Consider the following 25,051-nt stretch of genomic DNA (forward strand, 5'->3'; position numbering starts at 1 on the left):
AGGCACAGCCGTCTCCTGATAAACTCAGCGCGGCGTTCCACCAAACGTTTTGATATTGTTAAGTATAGGGAGACGAGTGAAACGACTGCTAGTTAGTAACACACTGGTTTATTATAACAAGGTGTGTGCGTGGCTAGCGGCACACGCACACATACGTACAATGTACATATACAACATTTCCTCCCCATATTTAGGAACTAAATCTTAACTAAAGTACAGATTATAGAAAGGGCTTATAATTAACATTGGGACGATTACGACGTGATCGTACAACCTCATTTGGTTTAGGCAACCTGTGCTCGGATACTTCCGTGTCTGGCGCATTAACGCTTGGCAGCGTCGGTGAGCTCGAGTAGGATGTCGTGACGGTGGGAGCCGGTGTGCTGGCGGCCGTGCCAGTGGCTGCGGCTCTGCTCTCTGTTGTCGAGGCACGCGCAGTGTCTGCGCTCGGGGCCTGCGCACTGGCGGTCCCAGCAGCGGCGCTGTCCGATACTACGGCTGTGGTCCACGACGATGTCGCTCTCAGGTCATCCGACTCGTACGACTCAGCTTCCTGGTATTCTCCTGTATCCGAACACTCTGAAGTTTCCTCAGTTGCCAATGGTCCATAACCAACCTCTTCTCCCTCTTGGATGAGGTCATCCATATGGGTGGTGCCAGTACTTCCATGTGGTGTAGTTATGTTCAGTGCTACATCTACATCGTCCCAATCTATTTTCGGTTCGTTTAATTCACCCTTATACAATAATAACTGATTTGTATGTTTTTTAATATTCATTGACGTTTCACAATCTTTTACTAAATACGTTACCTTACCCATTTTTTTTACTATAATACCCTTGCACCATTCATATTTTTTGTTATTTTTTATTTTTTTATACAGTACGTTTTCATTGATCGAATAACTTCGTTTGTTTTTCCCACCATAGCATTCATGTTGTAAACACTGTTTAAACTGAACACGATCAGCGAGCCTCATGGCCGAGGGTGATGTGGCCGATTCCGGGGGCGTCGGCGCCGACGGTGACGGTGCCGTCAGAATATCTAACCGCGAGCGCAACTTGCGACCGTACACCAGTTGGGCGGGCGGAATTCCTGTCGTGGAATGTACTGAGTTTCTATAGTCAAATAAATACTTCATTAGCTTATTTTTACTTTCTTTCTGGTTTTTACTATTCATTAGACATGTTTTTATTCCTTTTTTTACTACTTTCACGTAACTTTCCGCCTGCCCATTACTAGCTGGGTGATAAGCCGGTGACGTCACGTGAGATATGCTATTCAACTCGCAAAACTGTTTAAATTCCTGCGACGTAAACGCAGTGCCATTGTCGCTAACTAGGGTCTGCGGCAAGCCAAACCGAGAGAAAAAATCTATTAGGTTTTCAACCACCGCTGTTGACGTGGTATTATTTTTCGTATTATAGACTTCTACCCACTTCGTATAAGCGTCTACGATAACCAAATATGAATGACCATTTAATGGTCCTAGAAAATCAATATGTAACCTATAAAACGGACAAGATGGGTACTGCCATGTCGCGAGCGGTGCGCGTGGAGGGGATGGCCGTAACTGAATACAAATTGCACATGAACCTATCATCCGCTCCAACGCTGCATCTATGCCTGGGAACCAAAATCTAGATCGTGCTTCAGCTTTCGTTTTGACAATTCCTAAATGCGAGCTATGTAATTCGGCCAAAATTGTCGACTGAACCTTAGCTGGCAACACAATTTTATGTCCTCTCATTAAGCACCCTTTCTCAATAGATAAATGCAGGCGACAATTAAAATACGGTTTAATTTGTATATCTGACACCTTTTTAGGCCAACCGTTTTGTACATAACTTTTCACCTTTATTAAAACCTGATCTTTGTCTGTTTCTGCGCGTAACTGAGCTAACGTCACCGGTAAGTTACCCTCTACTACAAAGTTGATAAAACAAGCTTGGTCGTCAGCTGACTGAGCTCCCGCCGTCGCGCCCCCTTCTCCCGCGTACTCAATGGGCAGACTCGCGCGCGATAAGAAATCTGCACTGTTGTCTTGACTGCGTATGTATTCTATCGTGTAGTTATACCCTCCTAAAAACAACGCGTAACGCTGTAGGCGATTTGCAGACACTTCCGGAACGCCTCGATGCGGCCCGAAAATAGAAACAAGGGGCTTATGATCGGTTCTAAGTATGAAAGGCTCCGATCTTCCAAATAAATATTGGTGAAATCTTCTCACACCAAATATTATGGCTGTCGCCTCTTTTTGGATTTGTGAGTATCGTTTTTCGGCGGCACTGAGCGTCCGCGATGCGTATGACACGGGTCGCTCCGTTCCGTTGGAATCCACCTGCGACAAAATAGCGCCTAGTCCATACGGGGATGCATCGACCGTCAGTATTATTTTTGCTCCGGAATTAAAATGCGCTAAAACTTTTTCTGAAGCGAGACACTTTTTTATTTTATTAAATGCATCGCTATGTACATCTGTCCAGCACCATTTAACTCCCTTCTTAAGCAAATCGTATAATGGGCTAAGAATTGTGGACGCACCCGGTACAAAATCCCGATAGTAATTTACTAAACCTAGAAATGATTGTAATTTATTGACATCCGTAGGTAAGGGCGCGTTCACTATGGCTTTCACTTTTTCAGGAGACTTACGCACTCCATTCCGGTCTATAACATACCCGAGATAACTGACCTCATCCTTAAAAAACTCGCATTTACTCTTTTGTACAGTTAAACCCGCGTCCTGTAATTTTCTCAAAACCGCGTGTAACCTTTCCAAGTGCTCATTTCTGTCTCCACCCGTTATCAATATGTCATCAATCAGACACAATACTCCGGTCATTCCCGCTAACAGACAATCAATGGCGCGTTGAAATATAGCGGGTGCGCTAGCTAGTCCGAAAACGAGTCGCGTATACTTGAATAACCCACGGTGGGTATTGATACAAGTGATGTTCTGGGACTCTTTACTCAACTCAAATTGTTGATACGCCATTGACAAATCTAACTTGGTAAATTGTTGTCCGCCGTGTAATCTACTAAACAACTCCTTTACGGCTGGTAAGGGATATTGCTCCACTAACAGCTGTTTGTTAATACTAACTGAATAGTCTGCGCACAGTCTTAATGACCCATTACTCTTTAGTACGGGAACGACCGGTGACGCATACTCGGAATGCTCGACTGGTTTTAAGATGCCTAAACTTACTAATCGATCCAATTCATTGTCTATTTTTTCTCGTAAAGCAAACGCAGTGGGGCGCGCTTTGAAAAAAACTGGTTTAGCATCTGGTTTTAATTGCAAGCTGACCTTGAACTTGTTAAATAACCCTAGTTTATCTGAGAATACGGTAGGATATTGTTGCTGTAATTGTTGGGTTTCCGACGTGTCCGATGGAGTGCAATATTTAACTGATGTTATCTCCAAGTTAAACATTGAAATAAAATCACGACCGAGAATAGGAGGCCCTCCGTTTCGCACAACATAAATATTTAATTCATGCACTTGGTCTTTGTACTTTACTGGCAGTTTAACTATACCTATACATTCAATCTGGTTACCTGTATAGCTTACCAGCCGCTTACCGGTTAGCAACAACGGCACTTGTAAAAAATGTTGCTTGTACGTGCTCTCCGAGACGGCCGTCACCGCGGACCCGCTATCAATTTCGAATTGGATATCTACCCCCAAAATACAAACAAATTCATGCATTGGTTCACCATTGACAGAACGAATATTAAGTAGCTTACCATCATCGCCCTCGCTCATCTCTTCGTCCGCGTTAGTTTCTATAAAGTTAACCTTCTTACATACTTTGGCTAAATGCCCTTTTACGTTACACTTCTTACATTTGTAATTTGCGAAGCGACAACGCTCACTTTTATGATTATAACGACCGCACACTGAACACTTTCCACTAGACACACGATCACTATTAGCGCTTCTATCTACCTTAAACACCTGTTCGAGGTGATCCGACTGTTGAGCGGTGTAGGACCCTGAGGCAGCGCTGAGAGCGCCCCGCACGCTGCTGGCCAACTCAACCGCCTTGGCCAGCGTCAGCTCGCCCAGGTCTTGTGAGAACAACTTGATCCTCTCTGGTCCCGGGCGCATGCCCATCACAAAACGATCGCGCAGTGCTTCATCTACGCTGTTGAATTTGCACTGCGCCGACAACCCACGCAGTCGCGCCGCCCACTGAGCGTGTGTCTCGCCCTGCTGCTGCACCGCTTCGTAGAACTTCGATCGTTCGCCGAATCCACACACTTTAGGTGTGAAATGGCTGTCCAGCAGCTTCAGTATGTCGTCATACGGTACTCCCGTCAGCTCCTTTGGCAGGGCCAAGTCTGACGCCAATTTATAAGTACCGTCATTGAGTGTGCTTAGCAGTATCGCTCGTCTCTTCTCCTTAGTTCTGTCCTCGGTGTCATTGATATCGTTTGCCACGAACCACTGCGTAATCCTATCTCTAAACGTTTTCCACACCTGTGTAGTATGGTCGAAGGTTGGTAAAATTCCGTAAGTCGCGGTCATACTTTTCAAAAACGCGGGTAGAACCTCCTCGTCGCCACTGTTAAGTATAGGGAGACGAGTGAAACGACTGCTAGTTAGTAACACACTGGTTTATTATAACAAGGTGTGTGCGTGGCTAGCGGCACACGCACACATACGTACAATGTACATATACAACAGATATTATCATGTAAAAAACAATAAGAATAATAACTGTTCGCTAAACAAGTTTCACCAGTTCTCAAGAATGGAATCGATATTATGTATGTTATATATGGTTATACTATACTGTACTAGAATAGATACATAGTTCTAAATAATAAAGTTGAAGTTGAGCAAGTACATTAAATACCTATTTCACATTACTATCAATTTCACAACAAAATAACTACACAAGAACAAATTTCTGATGGAGCTCAACATCAAGATTGGCTATAAGAGCCTCACAGGGACCTCACCATAGAGCACATTTCCGAAGCTCTTGAACAACAACGATAGTTATAGTCGAAAGGACTGTGAGACTTCATCATATAGTATAACACTTATTTTTCATTGGCACACCAAGGGCTACAATAATTATCAAAGTTACACATTATTTGTTTACATACATAAAAGAAGAAGAAATACATAAAGAAGAACGGGTAATGACGAGGGCACCCAGACACAAGATTGATTGTAACATCCTGTGCTAAGTTGGCAATTGTTGTCGACATTGAGTAGTTAAATGAATCCTAAGACAACATGTCAAATTGATTAGAGAAAATACAAATATAAGTGCAAGTAAGAATTTCGATACATTTATTCAAATGACCTTTTTCATTAAAATATTCAGAACCACTGAACTAAACTTTCCTCTTTATTATAAGATATTGTTAAATGAGGCTGAAAGTATAAAGAGGGGAAGTGCATTTACATTATGTACTTGTGTGATAATTATCTTCGGAATAATTAAGATTTTGTTTTTATTAAAATAGATTACCTGAGCCCACGTTATTGTGTATTACCTAATATCGACCATATGGGCTTGGTAATAACATTTAGTATAATTTTTTATGTGGTAATAATAAATAAAACTTGTTGTGGAATTTTTTCCTATTCCTCTATGCAACCTTTCACCCACCAATCAGATGATAGAACAACGTACACACAACACATTAACACACGTAACATTGTTTACGCAGCTATCTCTTTAGTGTAATAATTATTGAATTTGTTTTTAGGACAGTAATAGTAACGTCCTATTATTTACTGGAAAAATAGGATAAACATATATTTATCATGAAAATATTATTGTTACTTCTCCACTGCAGTTTGGTTCCGATTGATTAAGTGGAGGGACATTATTGTTGTAATTTTTATATTAATTGTAAACTGTGTTTTGGGCTGATCAGCAACAACATAATAAATCTACAACAACATAATTTAGAGAAAACGCTAATGGTGATGTAAGTTATATGTTAATAATGAACTATTTTTCCTTCCTTTTCACCTATGAGTTAATAATAAAAAGGGGAACTATTCTATCTAACCGAACTAGGTATCAATATTTTACAATTTCGAATGTAATACTTGAAGGAAATTTTCATTGAAGTTATAATATTATCAGGTAGGTACCTCAATTTATACTGAGATTAGTATTGTTATTCCTGATTAACAAAGACAGGATTTGAATCCCATGTCTTAATGATAATGCTAAAACTTTTAGTGATAGACATTCGGAATTAATTTTACCAGAATTTTGAAAAAGTAAATATCATAAAGGTAGGTATATTTGCTTGTGCAAATTTTCCCATTATAACTTTATAGGGAATTCTTCCTCCTCATGAGGTACTATTCTTAAACGGCCTTGCTGCCTGGGCCACTGTTGATACTAATGGCTGTGAGACTGCTAATACATCTGGTTGTGGCTCTGCTACTACTGCTGGCTGTAGGGCTGCTGGTACTGCTGGTTATGGCACTGCTGATCATGACTGGTTGCATCACTGCTTTTATTGCTGGCTGTGGGGCGGCCTGCTGATACTGTTCCTTGTGGGCTTTCTGTTCATGTTGTTAGCTATGGGGCTGCCTGCTGATACTGTTGTCTCTGTTCCACAGGTCCTGTTGCTATCTCGTTTACTCACTCTTCGGGCAATGTTATTCATTATTATTTATGTGCTATTTGAATTTTATGATGTTGGTTGAAATAATTTAATAGCAGTATTCTCTAACCATGTCTTGTGTACAGTTATCTCTTTTGAAAGTAATCTCTGACATTACATACTATTAATACTTTGATTTCTAGCACAGTTGAATCATCTGATAAAGATGTAAAGGCCTGTGATGATGAGGTTGATTAATAGAACAGAGGCTTTTAGGTTTTGAATTGTCGGTTATTTCTTCAGAATTTGTACTCTCATTATTTTATAATAATCAATTTGACATAATAGTCTATTGTTTCTCAGCATTAGTCTAATCTTGAGTTTCAACATGGGTAGGTAAGCCCCGACAATTCAATGGTTTATCTTCGATTCCTCAAGTGACAAACCAAACATGGAAATAAAAGTATAAAAATAGTTGGTCTATGTTCTTGCTATCTACTAGCGTTTAGCAAAAGGCGATACTTGTAGTGGTAGCTTTATGTTATTTGAGTTGATACCATCAAGTCCATTGTCTATCCTCTAAGTGATAGCTCTAGGTATGGAAATGAGAAATAGGTATATAGCGCTTGCTAATACCGACCATAATCGTGGTAGCTCTTATATTAATAGGGTTCATACCATAAAGTCCATTGTCTATCCTCTAAGTGATAGCTCTAAGTATGGAAATGAGAAATAGGTATATAGCGCTTGCTAATGCCGACCATAATCGTGGTAGCTCTTATATTAATAGGGTTCATACCATAAAGTCCATTGTCTATCCTCTAAGTGATAGCTCTAAGTATGGAAATGAGAAATAGGTATATAGCGCTTGCCAATGCCGACCATAATCGTGGTAGCTCTTATGTTAATAGGGTTCATACCATCAAGTCCATTGTCTATCCTCTAAGTGATAGCTCTAAGTATGGAAATGAGAAATAGGTATGTTAGCGCTTGTCAATGGCGACTTTCTTAGTGGTAGCTCTTACATTCATTGTGTTGATACCTTCAAGTCCATTGTCTATCCTCTAAGTGATAGCTCTAGGCATGGAAATGATAAATAGGTATATTAGCGCTTGGCAATGGCGACCTTCCTGGTAGTAGATCTTTTGTTAATTAGGTTGATACCATCAAGTCCATTGTCTATCCTCTAAGTGATAGCTCTAGGTATGGAAATGAGAAATAGGTATGTTAGCGCTTGTCAGTGGCGACCTTCCTAGTGGTAGCTCTTATGTTCATTGCATTGATACCTTCAAGTCTATTGTCTATCCTCTAAGTGATAGCTCTAGGTATGGAAATGACAAATAGGTATATTATCGCTTATCAATGGCGACCTTCCTAATGGTATCTCTTATGTGCATTGTGCCTTTAAGTCCATTGTCTATCCTCTAAGTGATAGCTCTAGGTATGGAAATGTAAAATAGGTATATTAGCGCTTAGCAATGGCAAACTTCCTAGTGATAGCTCTTATGTACATTAAGTTGGTACCATCAAGTCCACTGTCCATCCGCTAAATGATAGCTCTAGGTATTAAAATAAGGCATAGGTATATTTGCGCTTTGCAACAGTCTTAGTGGTTGATTTTTATGTTAATAGGGTTGATACATCAAGTCCATTGTCTATCCTCTATTGTGATAGCTCTAAAAGGAAACAAATAGTCTGTCTATTCTCTAGTCAGACAGTTCACTACTAGTGCTTAGCTAGGTGACTCTCCAAGTGGTGTTCTCTTGTTGGTTAGGTTGGTACCAATAATCATCACCCATACGTTGGAAGCTTGAATTATAATAAGATTAGAGTAATTTGGAAGAAATTGCTTACTATAATAAGGCTATCTTTTGCCTGTACTCTCTTAACACTCTTTCTGTTTTTATTGTTAGGGTATATTATCATCATCTTATATTGTAAGTATCATTCGGAGAAGATAACATTATTAACACCACTTAACAGAGACTGTGAGAAGGGATTATGTACTGTTATAATATATATAATATCATTTTTAAGTATGGTTATCCTGTAGTAAACCAATTATAATTCTCTAAATGTTTTAAGTGTTATCTTGAATAAGTTATGTATCTTGTCTACCAATGGTGTAGATGACCTCTGTGATATCGAGTACTACTGTGTCATGGGTACTTCTTGATGAACAGGGTAAACCTGAAGTGCTTCTGTCATCTAATTATCTGAACTTGTCAAATTATTTCCGAGTTAATTATTTACTTTTCTATGCCATTCTGCGGTTATATTTCACTGGTTCTCTTTGTTTTATAATAAAACTGCTCATTTCATTCGCTGATAGTAAGTTATCAACCGCAACATAAGCCAAGAACACGAATTACAAAAAGAAACAAAAAAAAAAATTTTTTTTGACAGATGAAAATAAAAACGCGGCAATCAGGGACTGAAGACAAGGCTTAGGCCTATTTTGATCGTGATTTTCGAATATTAAATCACTAAAGTCAAGACTGTATAGTCCTCAGATCTTTGCCTGCCTTATATAAGGCGAATTTAAACAACATCAACATCGGAATAAAGTATAACTTTTAAATCACTGTTATAACACGATACAATTTTAATATTATTATTTATGTTAATAAAACTAGTTACTTTTATTAGTAATAAGTACCAACTTAAGTTACTTCTTCGAATGTTAGGATTATAAATTATAACCTCAAAAAAAGTAATTTGTTTTCGACAATAAAAGGAATTAAATTGAATTGATCATAATTATATCTTCTCTTGTTTTAGTAGATGGATAATGTTAAGACTTACCAGTTTAATCCACATTTTGTTTTATCAAAAAGAACTTACGCTCGTCGTCATCCACATTTTTTCTTTGGTACTGTTTCTAGCTTTTTTAGAGAAAAAAGCACTTGATTATGTAAGTAACAGATTTTTCGCACTATATCAATCATGTTTTTGTATTAAATATTGGTTTTCAATTAGTTTATTTACGGAGGCGAAGTGACGCGCCGGTGCACAAAAACCGTAATGACATTAGTTGACAGGTGCGCTCGGAAGCGGGAAACTAACTTTTTTTTTAGCTTTGGATATGAGCTTTGAAAATTGTGACGATGCTGGAGCATAAGACGTAGACTACACTGTTAAAAACCTCTCGAACAAGGAGCGAGTATAATAACATTTAGTGACGAGCCACTTATGAAGTTTTCGTTTAAATACAATGTCTGGCATATTTTTAAATGGTTCCGGCAATTTATTATAAATTCTAATTGTCATAATTTCGACCCAAACTTATATATTTCTGAACCAATTTTGATGAAACTTGGACTCTTCCGTAAGTTATTCTGAGAAAAACGTGGACAAAAACACAAGTGTTTAGAAACCCACATAAACTAACATAATAAGATTATTTGGCAATCCAAAAATATGACATACCTACGGGTTAAGTTGATCATCATCCCCCTAGCATTATCCCGTTTTTCACAGAGTCCGCTTGACCTAACCTGAAGATTTGACAGGTCCGATTTTTTATTTATAGAAGCGACTGCCTGTCTTACTTTCCAACTCACATACCTCCGAAAATGCATTTCTCGGAAATGTGGGTTTCCTCACGATGTTTTCTTTCACCGCTGAGCACGAGATAATCATTTATGATCTAAACATGAATTCGAAAACAAATTCAACAATCATTGGTTTAGGCCTGTGCAGGATTCGTACCTGCGACCTTAAAGTGAGAGGCAAGCGTGTACAGGTTAAATTGATAACCTTTTTTTGAAGTCGGTTAAAAAGGTAGACGTGACCGTATAATTTTCTTAAATCCTGTTAAACCTGCTTAGCAGTTTACCGGCAGTCACAGCCATAAATAAATAAGTGTCAATTCTCGACAGATCCCAACAAATGAGAAACGAAACCCGATGACAACTGGTGTGTAAAGCGGATGCCTCGTAAATATGCCCAGTTAACAAGGCAATAAGGTCTGAAATACCTCCTCGTAAAACTGGGGATCAATGTGAGGACGTGCGATGTCTAATGAAGCGCTGGAATGTAATGCGAACCTTATGGTTACAGGCTTAGTATTGTTCCCCACTAGGATCTGAGCTAAATTTGCCTCACCCTCCCTCGAACTAAGACTTAGACTTTTTATGAAGGCTGCGCGCGCAACGTTGTTTTTATTTTTTAACGGTTTAATTTTATGTTCGAATTTTGAAATTTGACACCCACGTTCTTAAGTCTGATTCAAATGTTTGATCTCACTATTCTCACAGGAATTGCCCGCGCCAGCTCGCCTGCGCAGCGCCTATAAATATTTATTGTGTTGTTCATCAAAACGCTAATAGTTTTCAATAAAATTGAACCTAGGCTAAGTGCTTAATGTGAATGCAATTAATTAGTTCAGTGATCATCAACATCATCATCAGCAGTGGGCATTGCTGAGCATAGGCCTCCCCCAAGGATCTCCACGACGATCGGTCCTGCGCTGCCAGCATCCAGCGGCTTCCCGCGACCTTCACCAGATCGTCGGTCCACCTTGTAGCGGGCCTACCCACTGAGCGTCTCCCGGTGATATTTTAAGTTAATTATATAGCCTAGTTATTTATACTATGTTGTTTAAGTGTTCAAAATTTCTTGTTTGTGATTTAAGTACGTGGTAAGTACTTCAATAAATAAAAATATGAACACAAAAGCACGTTTCCTAAGTAGTACTACCTACCTAAGTAATGACGGTTAAATTAGGTATTGTAATTAGTGACACACACAGTGCGTGTGTATGATAATGTCAATGTGTAGTGTCTGTGTAAAACGAGGCTGTTTGTATGAAGTCTCCGGGGTGTGTTAAGAGGTTCAAGATTAATTTCGAACTTGTATGTACGGTCACGAGCATTAATACGTATACCCGTACTATGTCACATTAACTTTTTTGACAAATTGAACTGTAAGTCTCTCTAAATGTCAAATATGTTAGTTACATTATATTGCTCATGACTATACCTTATATAAGGTATAGAAAAAGCTACGAATCCAAGCGTGAATAGCTGTCGCCGACACATTGTGGCTGACTTTGCAAACTGACGTATCTGCAATATTTTGATAAAATAATGTGTGTCTTATTGACAATTGCAAAAGGTGTAAATCAAATTCGCCAAATATTTCAGATACGTCAGTTGGCGACGTCAGCGACATCTCAGTATTGACAGATATTAATATCATATTTCTGTTGCACGAGTAATGAGTTTCGTGAGCTGAGTGCGTGTTGGTAATGTTTGTAAGCTTGGGCCAACAGTGGACGAACGTTGGCCGATGTTGGGAATGGTGAATTGGTCTAGTAACTTTTTGCGGTTTTTATAACAATAAAAACATTTATGACGCAGGTGTAAGTGGTAGAGTTGTAAGAGGAAGGCCTAGACGTACAATTAATGAATGTAGATTGACTTATTGTACAGTCATGAGCAATATAATGTACCCACTTTAGGACTCTGTCGCACTAACATATTTGACATTTAGTGAGACTTACAGTTCAATTTGTCAAAAAAGTTAATGTGACATGGTACCAAAGTGTATACATATTAATGCTCGTGACCGTAGACGTGCTTCAGATGGCATTAACTACTTGGCCGGACAAATGGGGAGCGCTGAAGACTCTCCCGGAAATCAAAGACCAAAAGTGCAGTCACTGAGCCCAGCGAGTTATTTGTAAACAGTGGTGAAATTATGTACCATAATTATATTTTTTTTATTTTCGTAGGTGTTTTTGGTTTGACAGAAACGACATGTAACCAGGAGGTCTTAAGAGCAACCAGTTAATTTATTACTTTGCAAGAAATTTATTGGACTTTTGTACCTCATTATTCCTCGAAGTCTTCGTTACGATGTCACTAACACCCTATATTATGTTAGTAATTCTAATGTTAATAACTTCTCTTATCGAATCGACCTTTGACTTGACATTGTGCTGAAAGGATTGGACAATATGCGTGGGTTACTTGTTTTGTTGTCAGGGAAAAGGGGCTAATATTGAGAGTTATTGAGGACAAAGGAGACAAGACGATTGGACATTTAATAAGACACGACGAATTTATTAACATCATAGAAGGGAAGCCACAAGGAAAGAGAGGAAGGGGAAGACTAAGAAGCTTACACGGAACACATTAAAGAGAAGGCGAACGTCGTGTTTTATAAGGAAGTGAAAAAAATGGCCTTTGATAGGCAAGGGGGGTTAAAAAGGCCATATCAAAGCAATTCATTTGTTTGCATTACGCACGAAACATAACATGACAAATACTTTATTGCACAAACAGGAAAATACAAAACAAAAGCGAAATAGAATTAATACAAGAGGCGACCTTATTGCTAAGTAGCAATCTCTTCCAGGCAACCTTTAAATATACGCATTTGCACACACACACATTAGACACACTTTGCACATGCACTTACTTTCATACGCGCAAATGTCAAATAGCAATATTGTTTTTTTTAGATGAACTACAGCAATGTGGCCATTTAAGACCCCATTTTAGTTCGTGAAGGCACAGTGAGAATCAATCGTTCTGCCAGTATTTTTCGGTAGCCCATTCCATTTTAATAAGACAAAGAAGTAATTATATGAACACAAAAACATCAGCCAACACCCACCAACACAGACCAACATGATATAATTAATGACTATACTGTGAGTCAGCTGACTAATTACCGCGAAGCAAATCCTCCAACAATCTATAATCAATATGATAACAACGTCTCGAGATCCCTGACGGTAAGAGTCTGCGTCATTCACGCCAAAGATTAAAGGATTCGTATCACTTATTTAACTAAGTAAGTACTTACAAATAAGAAAGAAAAAAGAAATGGAAAGAAGATGGACGGCCTCTGCCCAGCAGTGGGATCTTGTAGGCTAGATAAGATTTATTACATACATTAACTGCAATAATTAACTGTGTCTGCCAGTTATCTTGTGATTACTTGTGGCTCTGCCCACCCCATTAGGAATTACGGGCGTGAGTTTATGTATGTATGCAACAAAGTACATTAACTCATAGCTAGAGCAGATAAGATTAAGGTCTATAACAGATGAACAGCATTGGAACTGCTGCAAAATTGCAGTCAAAATACATCACGCCTGTATCCTCGGAGGGGTAGGCAGATGTGTATAGTACACAGAGTGTTAGTAACACCGTAACAAATACTGAGGGGGATGATTCAGAATACGATTCTGAGTTTATATCAAGTGGAATTTCCTGTCGGAAAATTCATGGAAATTTTAGTGTTATTTATACTTTTGCGACGAAAAATTCCATTTGGTAACTACTCAGAATCATGGTCTGAATCATCCCCCAAAGTTTTCGTTACTATATCACTAACAGTCTGTATGCATACATAAGGCGACTAAATTTTCAAAAGGGCCTGACTTTATGTAAGTATGCAATAAACTTGTGTGTACCTATCGTATTTCAACCACTGATTTATCTGTGATATCTATCACATCTGCAGAATAATCTATGAACAGCTCACTCACTCTCATTTACTTTTACTCTATTTCAGGATGGGATCAACAGCCGTATGTTTTGCGAATATCAAATATGAAAGCTTGCTTTATCACTTACATAATATTATTAAAAAGGAGCTCGGTGGCGCAGTGGTAAACGCGGTCGGTCTGCGATTGTTGAAGTTAAGCAACTTTCGCAAAGGCCGGTCATAGGATGGGTGACCACAAAAAAAAGTTTTCATCTCGAGCTCCTCCGTGCTTTGGAAGGCACGTTAAGCCGTTGGTCCCGGCTGCATTAGCAGTCGTTAATAACCATCAATCCGCACTGGGCCCGCGTGATGGTTTAAGGCCCGATCTCCCTATCCATCCATAGGGAAGGCCCGTGCCCCAGCAGTGGGGACGTTAATGGGCTGATGATGATGATTAAAAAGGAGAAGGCTGATTGACATTATATTATTAGCCGGAAAACCCTAAACCAAACGGAAGGCAAGACGGAAACCACTGCACTATTTTTCCCTACAAAACTAGCATGGAGAATGCTACACCGACAAGAGCGTGGCTCTTAAAAATAGTGATATTGGTATGTTTATAGGCTAATTGGTTTCAATCTTCTATCGTGTGGGTTGGGATTTCCAACCTCATCAACCCTGGTGTCAGGGTTACTATTGAGCCGCCAAAGGCTGACATGCCTCATGTAACGACTACTTACTAACATCAGTAAGTTGTAACCGGGACCAACGGTTTAACGTGCCTTTCGCTGCACGGATCATCTTACTTTCGAACAATCTGGTGATGAGCCAGTAATGTCCTAACCAAACAATAAATCCGTAATTTAATTTCAATAAATCCGTGGATTTCTTTTGTGATACCTCATATTTTAAATCTAGTTTAAATTTTAGTCTTCCTTTTGTAATTCCTTTTGTATTAATACATCAATTGGGGGAGGCCTATGCCCAGCAGTGGGCATCGTACGGCTGATAATGATGACAATACATCAATATTACATAATGAGGGCGATTTTTGAAAGTATGTACATTTTAACATGTAGACTCCAAGAAAAATCCTTATAAATAGATCATTTGAGCCATGTAAAGGTATCATTATGCTGAACAGATCATTTTGTGCGCATCTTAAACGATGTCTGAATTTTCAGCTTTAGGTATATGGAATTATACTAGAATGTGTTTTCGGAGGTATACCTAGTCTGTTAATAGGCTGGTTTTCCCTTCAAGTTGAAAGGTCAGATAGGCAGTCGCTATGTGAAAACTATGAAGTCGGGATAACGTTAGGGACATGATGTGTGTATCAGGTTTCATGACTAAGCAGATATGGGGATATTTATGCCCAGAATGGGATACATTGTGTTTAGGCTATATGTTGTTATAGATTGTTTTAAGTTTACGCGGTTATTATCATAATTAAAACACATAATAACGAGTTCTTACACGGTGAGTGCGGTTTGTCGTAGTGAGTTTGGTGCGAGTTCAGATGGTTCCGAACATTCCAATATCAAATACATAAACAAGCGGCAAAGAAAGAGGGTAGACAGATATGTCTGCCCGTAGAAAATTATGGATCTACCTACTCCACTCCAATCTCATCAGTCATCCCGTGATCATGGCACTTGCAACAGTGTCGAAATATCGGGAGTCTCCTATCCCTACTTTAAAGGCGGTAAGAACCCGTTCTTATGTGTTTTAATTAAGTATAAATCAAATCAAATATACTTTATTGCACACAACATACAAAGCAAATTAACACAGATGATGATAGATACAGTACAATCTGGCGGCCTTATTGCTAAGCAGCAATTTCTTCCAATTTTGTTTTAATTATAATTATATTGTTACTCGTATTATACAGGGTGTTAGTGACATCGTAACGAGAACTTTAAGGGATGATTCAGACCGTGATTCTGAGTTGATATCAAGTGGAAATTTCCGTCCCAAAAATGAAAAAAAAAAAACTAAAATTTTCATGAAGTTTCTGACAGAAAATTCCACTTGATAGCAACTCAGAATCATGGTCTGAATCATCCCCTTCAGTACGTAAAGGTGTCACTAACATCCATACATACTTGTATGGCTACCTATACGTACTCATACGGGGTGTAAGTGGCATCGTAACAACCATTAACCTGAGTTAATATTAATTGGATTTTCCATTGCAAAAGTACAGAATTTAAAATAATTTAAAAAACACAATAAGAACCATGAATTTTACGACGGAAAATTTTACTTGATATTAACTTAGAACCATGGTCTGAATCATCCCCCTCAGTATTCGTTACGATGTCACTAACAACCTGTATATGCTATGGAAAACGCGGTCCAGATTTCATCACTCAATGTTAAAAATTCCCATGAACGACTGGCATAAAATTGTTTTAATGACTTTATACTTTTTTATAACCACTTCACATTTTTATGGCTCGACTGAAGTTTATTCTGTATAATGAACAGATACGGTATGTGATTTAGTTATAAAACATTTACTTAAATTCATTTTATAAGAGGAAGCATGTTTGCAACTAGTCATTGGAACTAATTTGGGTTTGATTTGTTTATTTTCTATTTTAGAAGTTGGATTTCTATACTTATTAATCGTTACTTTTATAATTGTATATTAATTTATATTATCAGTATAAAAGAAACACCTTAAAAGAGGGCGATTGACCAAATTGGAGATGTCCTTAACTAGAAAAGGTTTAGTACGGTTTACTCTGAACCAGCGCGCATGTATGAAACGATTGATGATTGTGGAGGAAGCAAGAGAAGTGTGTCATGATCGGAGCAAATGGAATTCCATAGTCTCTGCTTACACCGGAGGAAATAGGCGTGAGTATGTATGACGTCAGTATAACGCCGCCTTATAGTGAAAAAGTGATAAAAGCTTTTTTTTTTTAAATAAGTACATTCGGACAACAATATAAAAAAATACTTTATTTCACACACAGGAAAAAAGTCCGCTGACTGGAGGTTTCATTGCAGCTTAATTGTAGCTGAAGTAAGGATGTCAGAAGTATTTTTTTTGTTTTGTTGAACAGAATAAATACAGATCTAAAAGTTAATACCAATTTATACTTCATCAGACTTAACTTTGGTAAATATCCCGCTGGCTGGAGGTCGGTTAGAAAACTTTGTATTTCCGTTTTTTTAACGGAACAAATTCTGTTTTCAGCATAATTCAGTAGAACAAATCCAGATCTAATTCTCTGCATCACTCTTATGTCTCCCAGACAGGGGATCCCGCTGAGTGTAGACACATGAGGTTTTCACTTCAAGACGGCGATATCGTAAACCACAAGTTCAATAAATTAAAACATTGAATAGGTAAAGTTTTAAATGGTATTGGCTTAAATTCAATACAACCTTAAAGGAAGAACAATATGACCGATTTGTCTTAAATTAAGAGTATATATCCTTCTTGGTAACTTACAAGTGGGTACTCTCAAATTTGAATAAGTTTATTTATTTATCTTAAGGTTAATACTAGGAATATTCTGTAAATGTCAAGTAAGGCGTGGGTGCTCAAGAGGGTTAAAAAGGCTATATCGAAACATTACATCTAAACAAGAAATACCTGCCTATCAATTGCTATTCGGCATTTATTGATATTGCTCCGACCAAGTAGTTATGTCACGTCAAAAAAAAAAAAAGCAAATGTTAAATTGCAATATTGCTTTTTAGATGAATTGTTTTAATTTGGCCCTGTTAGCCCCCGGTTCAACTTAAGATGGATATACCTCTGATTGAGTAAAAAGTTGAAATAGGTACTTCAAGAATAGCTACTGCAACTGGCCTGCATAAAAAGGCCAGATCGATGCAATTCATCATGAATGGTTTCGAGTTTTGTTAAGATAAGATAAAATTGTATATATGCAATAAAGATATATTTAGTTTGACCGAATATTGACCGAAACTTCGAACGAAATGAATAACGAAATACATTAGATAATATAAACAAAATTAATAAATAAAATTAATTAAATAATTAGTTAATTTGTTGTGATATTAAACTTGTATATTATTATGAAAAAAAAAAAACAAAATATATTTTATTACTACAATATTTAATAGTTCCCGAAAGAATTTAATACAACAAAATTCTCTTTCTACCATTCCTTTTTATATCGTGACTTGAAAAGTGCAAGCAACAGAACTGAAATTGAAATTCCTGAGAGGTTTTTTAACAAACGTACTTACCAGTTATTCCGAACATTTTTTAATCTGCGCACATTAGTCTGATACTGGTTTTAATGGAACGGAAAAGTGCAATAGTAACACGGGAGGAATGTGAGGCGTGGGGCCGACCCACAGATCATAATATACAAGAGAAATATGCCCTCAGCACTAAAGCGGGTATTATAGTACCCAATCCACCTAGACCGATGCGTCAAGGTCACATAGAAACCGCGAAAATCGACGCTATTATGCTACTTTCCAACTTCTTATCGTGTGGGTTATAGTGTCAGGGTTATTATTGAGCCGCCAAAGGCCCCTGACATGACTCATATAACGGCTACATACTTACACCAGTAAGTAGTAACCGGGATTAACAGCTTAACGTGCCTTCCGAAGCACGGATCATCTTATTGTCGGACAATCGTGAAAGTGATTTTTGTGACATGTCCCCACGTGGATTCGACCCCGGGGCCTCCGGATCGTGAGACCAACGCTCAACCATTGGACCACAGAGGCCGTTAATTTCCAAGTAGTCAAATCAGTTACTTTCTAAACGTCAAAACACGAAATATAGAATTTGTATGAAAAAGCACACTGTGTATGTAGTCTTAAGCACATCCCCGATTGCTTGGGAGAAATCTCTTTAAGAAATAAAATCGCCATTTGCCATGTACTATTTAAGCCATTTTTGTAAGCTTGATTTTACTTTGGTGCAATAAAGTCCGTACAAAAATTTATTCAAAAATAATACTTAATCATAATAAAATACAGAATGTAAATCCACCACAGGCTTCGTCAGTACCAACATTCATTTGAAATTAAAATTTGATAAGATAAAAAATAAAGAAATGAAAAAATAAATAAATGAAATAAAAAAAATAAAGAAAAAATAGAATAAAGATATGTTCAATAGGGTATTTGACTGGGTCAAAGATAAATTGTAAAATGTTAATGTAAAAATAGAAGCTAGTCTAAGATGATCAAAAATCAGTCTTATTTTACTATTCGAATTTTATTTATGAATTAAGTAACAACAAGTACGACGTTTGACCGCTTTTTTTGATGACGTCACAGTACAGTTTCCACACTTTCGATTTGACATTTCGTAAAAAGTATCTCATTGACTAGGTTGTCATGTAACCTATTCAAATTCGTTTACCGTGACAACAGTGGGTACATGGAGTACTTACGAAGTCGACTTTTAAAACAAAGAAAAGACAAATAAAAGCAAGAGAAGGAAAGGGGTTTCGCGGCGATCCGGAAATTAAAACCGGACCGAATCTGCAGCACCGTACAACACGTGCCGGGGCGTACTTTTACAAACAATTAGTCTATCGTGCGCGTATCCATTGCAAGTTTAACCTTATAACACACACTGGACACTCCATACAACAGACACACACATAATTTTATTGTCAGAAACATGACCATGACATTGTTGAGATTGCGAGATTTCGTTACGTTATAATATTGCCTTCTTGTAATAAATAAAAGTAAACTGTTTGAGATAACATAAATACGCTCCTACTAAAATTATAAATGCTAAAATTATCGATCCCGAAAAACAGATAAGACAATTTAAAAATAATAAACAATATAATAAGTATACAAATAAAAAAAACATATTATATTAAATAAAATAATTCACAAAATAAAAATAAATGGTTAAATCAATAAAATATCGAATATTGTGTTTCGAGATTCAAGATTTGGGAGGCATTATTTATTTATTTACATTTCACGACTTTACAGTGCAGAAGCGCCAGTGCGCCGTGATACTTTAAATATAAACATGAAACTTAGGCATATCCATGTTAAGTCCAATCTCGCTAATGTCCCTATGGTTTTGATGTGTGATGCCGCCACACACACATAACACACACACCACACACATGCATTTACACATTTATTTTTTTCATTTTATTTTTTTTTATTTTTGTACATTTGAATAAAAACTCGCGTAAGTAATGGAAACGGATTGGCCGCCAGGCGGTTCCACCAACCAAGACATAGGTAGGTGGAGTATACTCTAATTAACGACAAAACATGGTGGCCAACAGCCGTTGTTCTATAGCATTGTTTTTGCTGTTATCCCTTACCCGGCAGGTCTTAAGTGGTTTTCTTTTTTTCTTCTATCTAATAAACCGTAATGGAATAACCCTCGGCGAAGCTAAATGTGTTGGGAGATTCTGTTATTAGGCTATATTTTAGGTCTTCTGATAATTGAAAGTTTGGACCAGATCTGATTGGATTTCGTGTTTAGAATTCTATTTAAATGTATTTATTTTAGATGCTCCTATTAAGTGTACTGTTTTTAGGATGTTTCTAAAATCGTATTATATGAAGCATTTATAAAAATACTTTAACGGTCCATGACTACTTCATATTTTTTTATTTCTTCGGCGAAGTTTGATCGACAGTAACAATTTTGGCCAAATTCTCACGTTGACTTCCAATAACTTTTTTATTTTTTCAACAAGTGGTCTAGTTCCTAAGAAATAGGTGTGAAGTAAAACAAAAGAGTTATTAAGAAAGAAATAACGGCAAAATGATGATTTCTGAAGTAAGGTTGAATAGGGTACAAAATGGCTAATATCTCCAAAACAGTAAATAAATTGTTGAACATACATGGAGCTGTTTCTGGTACCCAATGAGCTCAGAGCTCTTATTAGATAGAGATCTAATTTTTAAATTCGGACATCAACCTTCAAGTATTAGTTATTATAATCTCTCCAAGCCACAGTGGAGCAGCGAGGTAGAGTACGTTCCAGACCCCCTCCGGTTGATTGAGGGAAGGCCTGTGCCCAAGCAAGAAGAATGGCCCCGATTCCTGCAGACACCTAATTTTATTTTAAGTTATACTCGTCATTTTCTTATTCGCCGAAAAAGAAAGGGACGGATGACAACTGTTAATTTTAAAATGAATGAATAACCCGGGCCTACTTTATTCAAGTAGGCATTTCGCTCATATTATGCAACCCGTTTGACGTGGTTTTACGTTTGCTGTCAACTTAATTCTATAGGGTTATTGGCCAATATAAAAAATGGAAGGGTTTTATTAAATTCCTGCCTAAATATGACGTGCATTCCATAAATTTTATGCCTGTCGATTACCTTCTTTTTCAGCGGATAAGAAAATGACAGGTACGTTAAAATACAATTAGATGTTGTGAACAGGAATCAGCATGAATATACTATTAGCTTTAGAACATAACACAAAATAGATCAAAGTCTATTGCAAGTTTACTTCCCTTATCCATAATAATATAGGTTAAATAATTAGTTTTCACCTTATAAAGATAATTATAATTGTGACTAAATAAAGGATAGATTTCTACATTGTTTCGTAACTATAACACGTGCGTTGCAGCTTTGGACAAACCGTGTTATTGTTTTATTGCGTAATACGAGTGAAATGACCAGGAAATTGGTTTAAAGGTGACTTGGATTATGATTCAGAATCTAACAGTGTGTTAGTTACATCGATAACGATTACTAAACGGGATGATTCAGACCATGATTCTGAATTAATAACAAGTGGAATTTCGTCTCAAAAATTCATGAAAGTTTTTGTGTTTTTATAACTATTTTCAGTTCTATAATTTTGTTGAGGCAGCGTGGTGGAGTATGCTCCATAGCCCCTCTTGTTGATTGAGGAGAGGCCTGTGCCCATCAGTTGAGTTGACTTGATGAGTCATTCATCATTCCCCTAGCATTATCCCGATTTCACAGGGTCCGCTTACCTAACCTGAAGATTTGACAGGTCCGGTTTTTTACTTACTTACTTTCCAACGCGCGAAGGGAACACCAGCCCAATACAGGTTAGGTCACATAGCCCCGAAAATGCATTTCTCGGGAATATGGGATTCCTCGCGAGGTTTTCCTTCACCGCAGAGCACGCGATTATCATTTATGATCCAAACATGAATTCGAAACCAATTCGACAATCATTGGCTTGTGCTGGATTCGAACCTGCGACCTCAAAGTGAGACGCCAGCATTCTACCAACTGGGCTACCACGGCTTACTCAGTAAAAGTCATTACGGACGTTATAATAAAAATGGCCATGTATCAGCGTTTCCACGAAAACTTGCATAAAAACCAAGCTAAATTAACTCGCTTTTATGAAATGAAAAGTTGAACTATTGGAGTAGAAAGTAATTTTTACAAACAAAGGCTTTTTACTGCTTTTACCTTTGCCAAATCTATTTTCAGTCGCAGAGATGAAAAACGAAAATAAAATACACAGATAATTTTACACGAAGAAGCGAAAGCGGTGTGTCAGGATCTTTCTAAGTTGAATACTGTGGTATCTGAGGTACTCTTGACTTTTTTAAATAACGTCTAGGACCCTGTGCCGAGATTTTTCTTGCAGCTTCATTTCCCGGGCTGTACCGGTTGTGAGAAGCTGCAGTAGTTTTAGGCGGATGAGACGTTCGTTATGTAAAAAAATGACGAATCAAAGTGTAACTATGTTACCTACTGAATAAATATATTTTTTAAATTTGAATTTGAATAACCATTAGACTGATATCGTCTATTATATTTTCGTTAACAATAACAAATCTTGACTGAAAAGTAGTGTGTAGTCATCCTTACTTTTGTTTCGGCTTTATTCAAGTAGGGCTTTAATGGCAGCCACAGGTGCACAGCAAATCTGTTTTATAAATTTTATAATGTAAGCATTTTGACAGTTCAAACCGATAACGAGGTCTTCTGAGCTTTGTTTAAGTACATTTTAACGTTTTATTTATGTATACATATCTATAGGTAACAGTATAGGTAGCCTCCGTGGTCTAGTGGTTAGAGCGTTAGGCTCACGACCTGGAGATCCGGGTTCAAGTCCCGATGGGGACATTATCGAAATCACTTTGTCAGACTGTCCTTTGTTTGGTAAGGACTTTTCAGGCTTGAATCACCTGATTGTCCGAAAAAGTAAGACGATGCGGGTTAGTAGAGGTGTTTTTACGGCTAATAGACCAACAGCTTAACGTGCCAAACAAAAAATATTACAAATAGCAATATTACTTTTTTTTGTTGAACTGTTTCAATATGGCCTTTTTAAGCCCCGAGATTATCCTTTTAGGAAAGAGTTAAAAAAAGAACCATAATAAATACTTTAAAGAACCGGAGAGGAAATATGATTGGCTATCTGCGGGCCTAGCACCGTAAACACGCGACTCTTTCTCGCCGCGACAGAGATCGTCTGTCTCTTTCTGTGTAGTACTGAGTGAGAGAAAGAGTCGCGCGCTTACGGTGCTAAGCCCGCTGATACGACACGATTCATTTATAAAGAACATCATAGAAGAAAAAATGAAGGAAAGAGAGGAAGGGTAGACCTAGGAGAACATTTATGAAACTAATAAAAGAAAAGGCGCAGGTCGTGTCGTATCAGGAGAGAAGAGAGGAATGGTGATTACTATATCGACAAGAGCGTAGCTCTTAAATAAAGAGAGAGATAATTCTCTAATAGGGTAGTTCCCAACTAGCCAAATCAGTTACTTTTTACTAAACGTCATAACACGAAATTACTATGGAATTCGACAGGTGACGTCACAGAAAAACGTGACAAAATGTCGCACTTTTCGTAATTAAAATACATCATCATCATCAGCCGTACGACGCCCACTGCTGGGCATAGGCCTCCCCCAAGGATCTCCACGACGATCGGTCCTGCGCTGCCCGCATTCAGCGGCTTCCCGCGACCTTCACCAGATCGTCGGTGAAATTAAAATACATAAATAGGTTAAATAGAAAAAAAGAAAACGTTTGTCATTTTTAGAGCTGTCATTATTTAGTAATTTGAATTTCATAATTTACCTTTGACCTAGGTAACTACCCAATTGTAATTCAGCCAAAATTGTTAACATTCATAAGGCTCCTGAAACATAAAGTAGCTCGCTAAGTCAAAAATGGTCTCATATTTTATACATAAGGACCACACAGTAAACAGGCAAAATTACTTTGTTTTACGCTGGGGCGACCTTTAAGGGATTTTATCGACACTTCAGTGTTTTATGAACATTACTCCAACACGTACAACGTTCAATTTTTTTATTTTCCTTTATATTACTTACGTACAGTCATGAGCAATATCATGTACTCACTTTAGAACCCTGTCGCACTATCATATTTGACATTTAATGAGACTTACGGTTGAATTGGCAAGAAAAGTTAATGTGACATGATTTCAAAGTATATATTAGTACTCGTGACACCCGTTCTATGCTGTTATCTCCGATCAAGTAGTTAATGCCATTCGGCCAAGAAGTTAATGCCATCTGCGGCAAATCACTACATAGTATAAAACAAAGTCGCTTTTTCTGTCCCTGTATAACTATGTACGCTTAAATCTTTAAAACTACGCAACGGATTTTGATGCGGTTTTTTTAATAGATAGAGTGATTCAAGGGGAAGGTTTATATGTATAAAACATCCATTAAATAGTGGAGAAATACTGTTATTTTGGAAGTTTTTAATGTGACGTCGTAAATAATTTCATTTTTTCTTCAGCATTGCACCCGAGCGAAGCCGGGGCGGGTCGCTAGTCTACAATAAGTCACGTCAAAAAAAATGCTGTTAACTCCAACCTAGCTCCACTCCGTCCTCAGTAGAGGCGACCTCGAGGTTTTCCTAGAACTCAGCTTCAAATCGGTATTCTTAGTCGCCTCAACCTTATCTCGAGTTTACTCCAGTAAGGCATGACGTTATCTATATTTTCGTATTATTTTGTTTTAGTATGATAATGCTCGACTCCAGTGAAAAACGTCAAAATTCAAATTCAAATTAATATCTTATA

At 37.7% G+C, this 25,051-nt stretch overlaps 2 protein-coding genes across 2 annotated transcripts in view; both read right to left on the bottom strand.

Moving 5' to 3' along the window:
* LOC126377997 (uncharacterized protein K02A2.6-like) overlaps window positions 1-4,537 on the bottom strand; it is a 72,067-nt gene extending 67,530 nt beyond the window's left edge. Inside the window, exon 1 of the mRNA XM_050026016.1 lies at window positions 294-4,537. Coding sequence (XP_049881973.1) covers window positions 294-4,537 — 4,244 coding nt within the window. The remainder of the gene's footprint in view (window positions 1-293) is intronic.
* LOC126378048 (titin-like) overlaps window positions 1-25,051 on the bottom strand; it is a 795,425-nt gene that overhangs the window by 663,175 nt on the left and 107,199 nt on the right. The gene's annotated exons all lie outside the window — the stretch shown is intronic.

This window comes from Pectinophora gossypiella, chromosome 25, assembly GCF_024362695.1.
Source record: "Pectinophora gossypiella chromosome 25, ilPecGoss1.1, whole genome shotgun sequence".
NCBI lineage: Eukaryota > Metazoa > Arthropoda > Insecta > Lepidoptera > Gelechiidae > Pectinophora > Pectinophora gossypiella.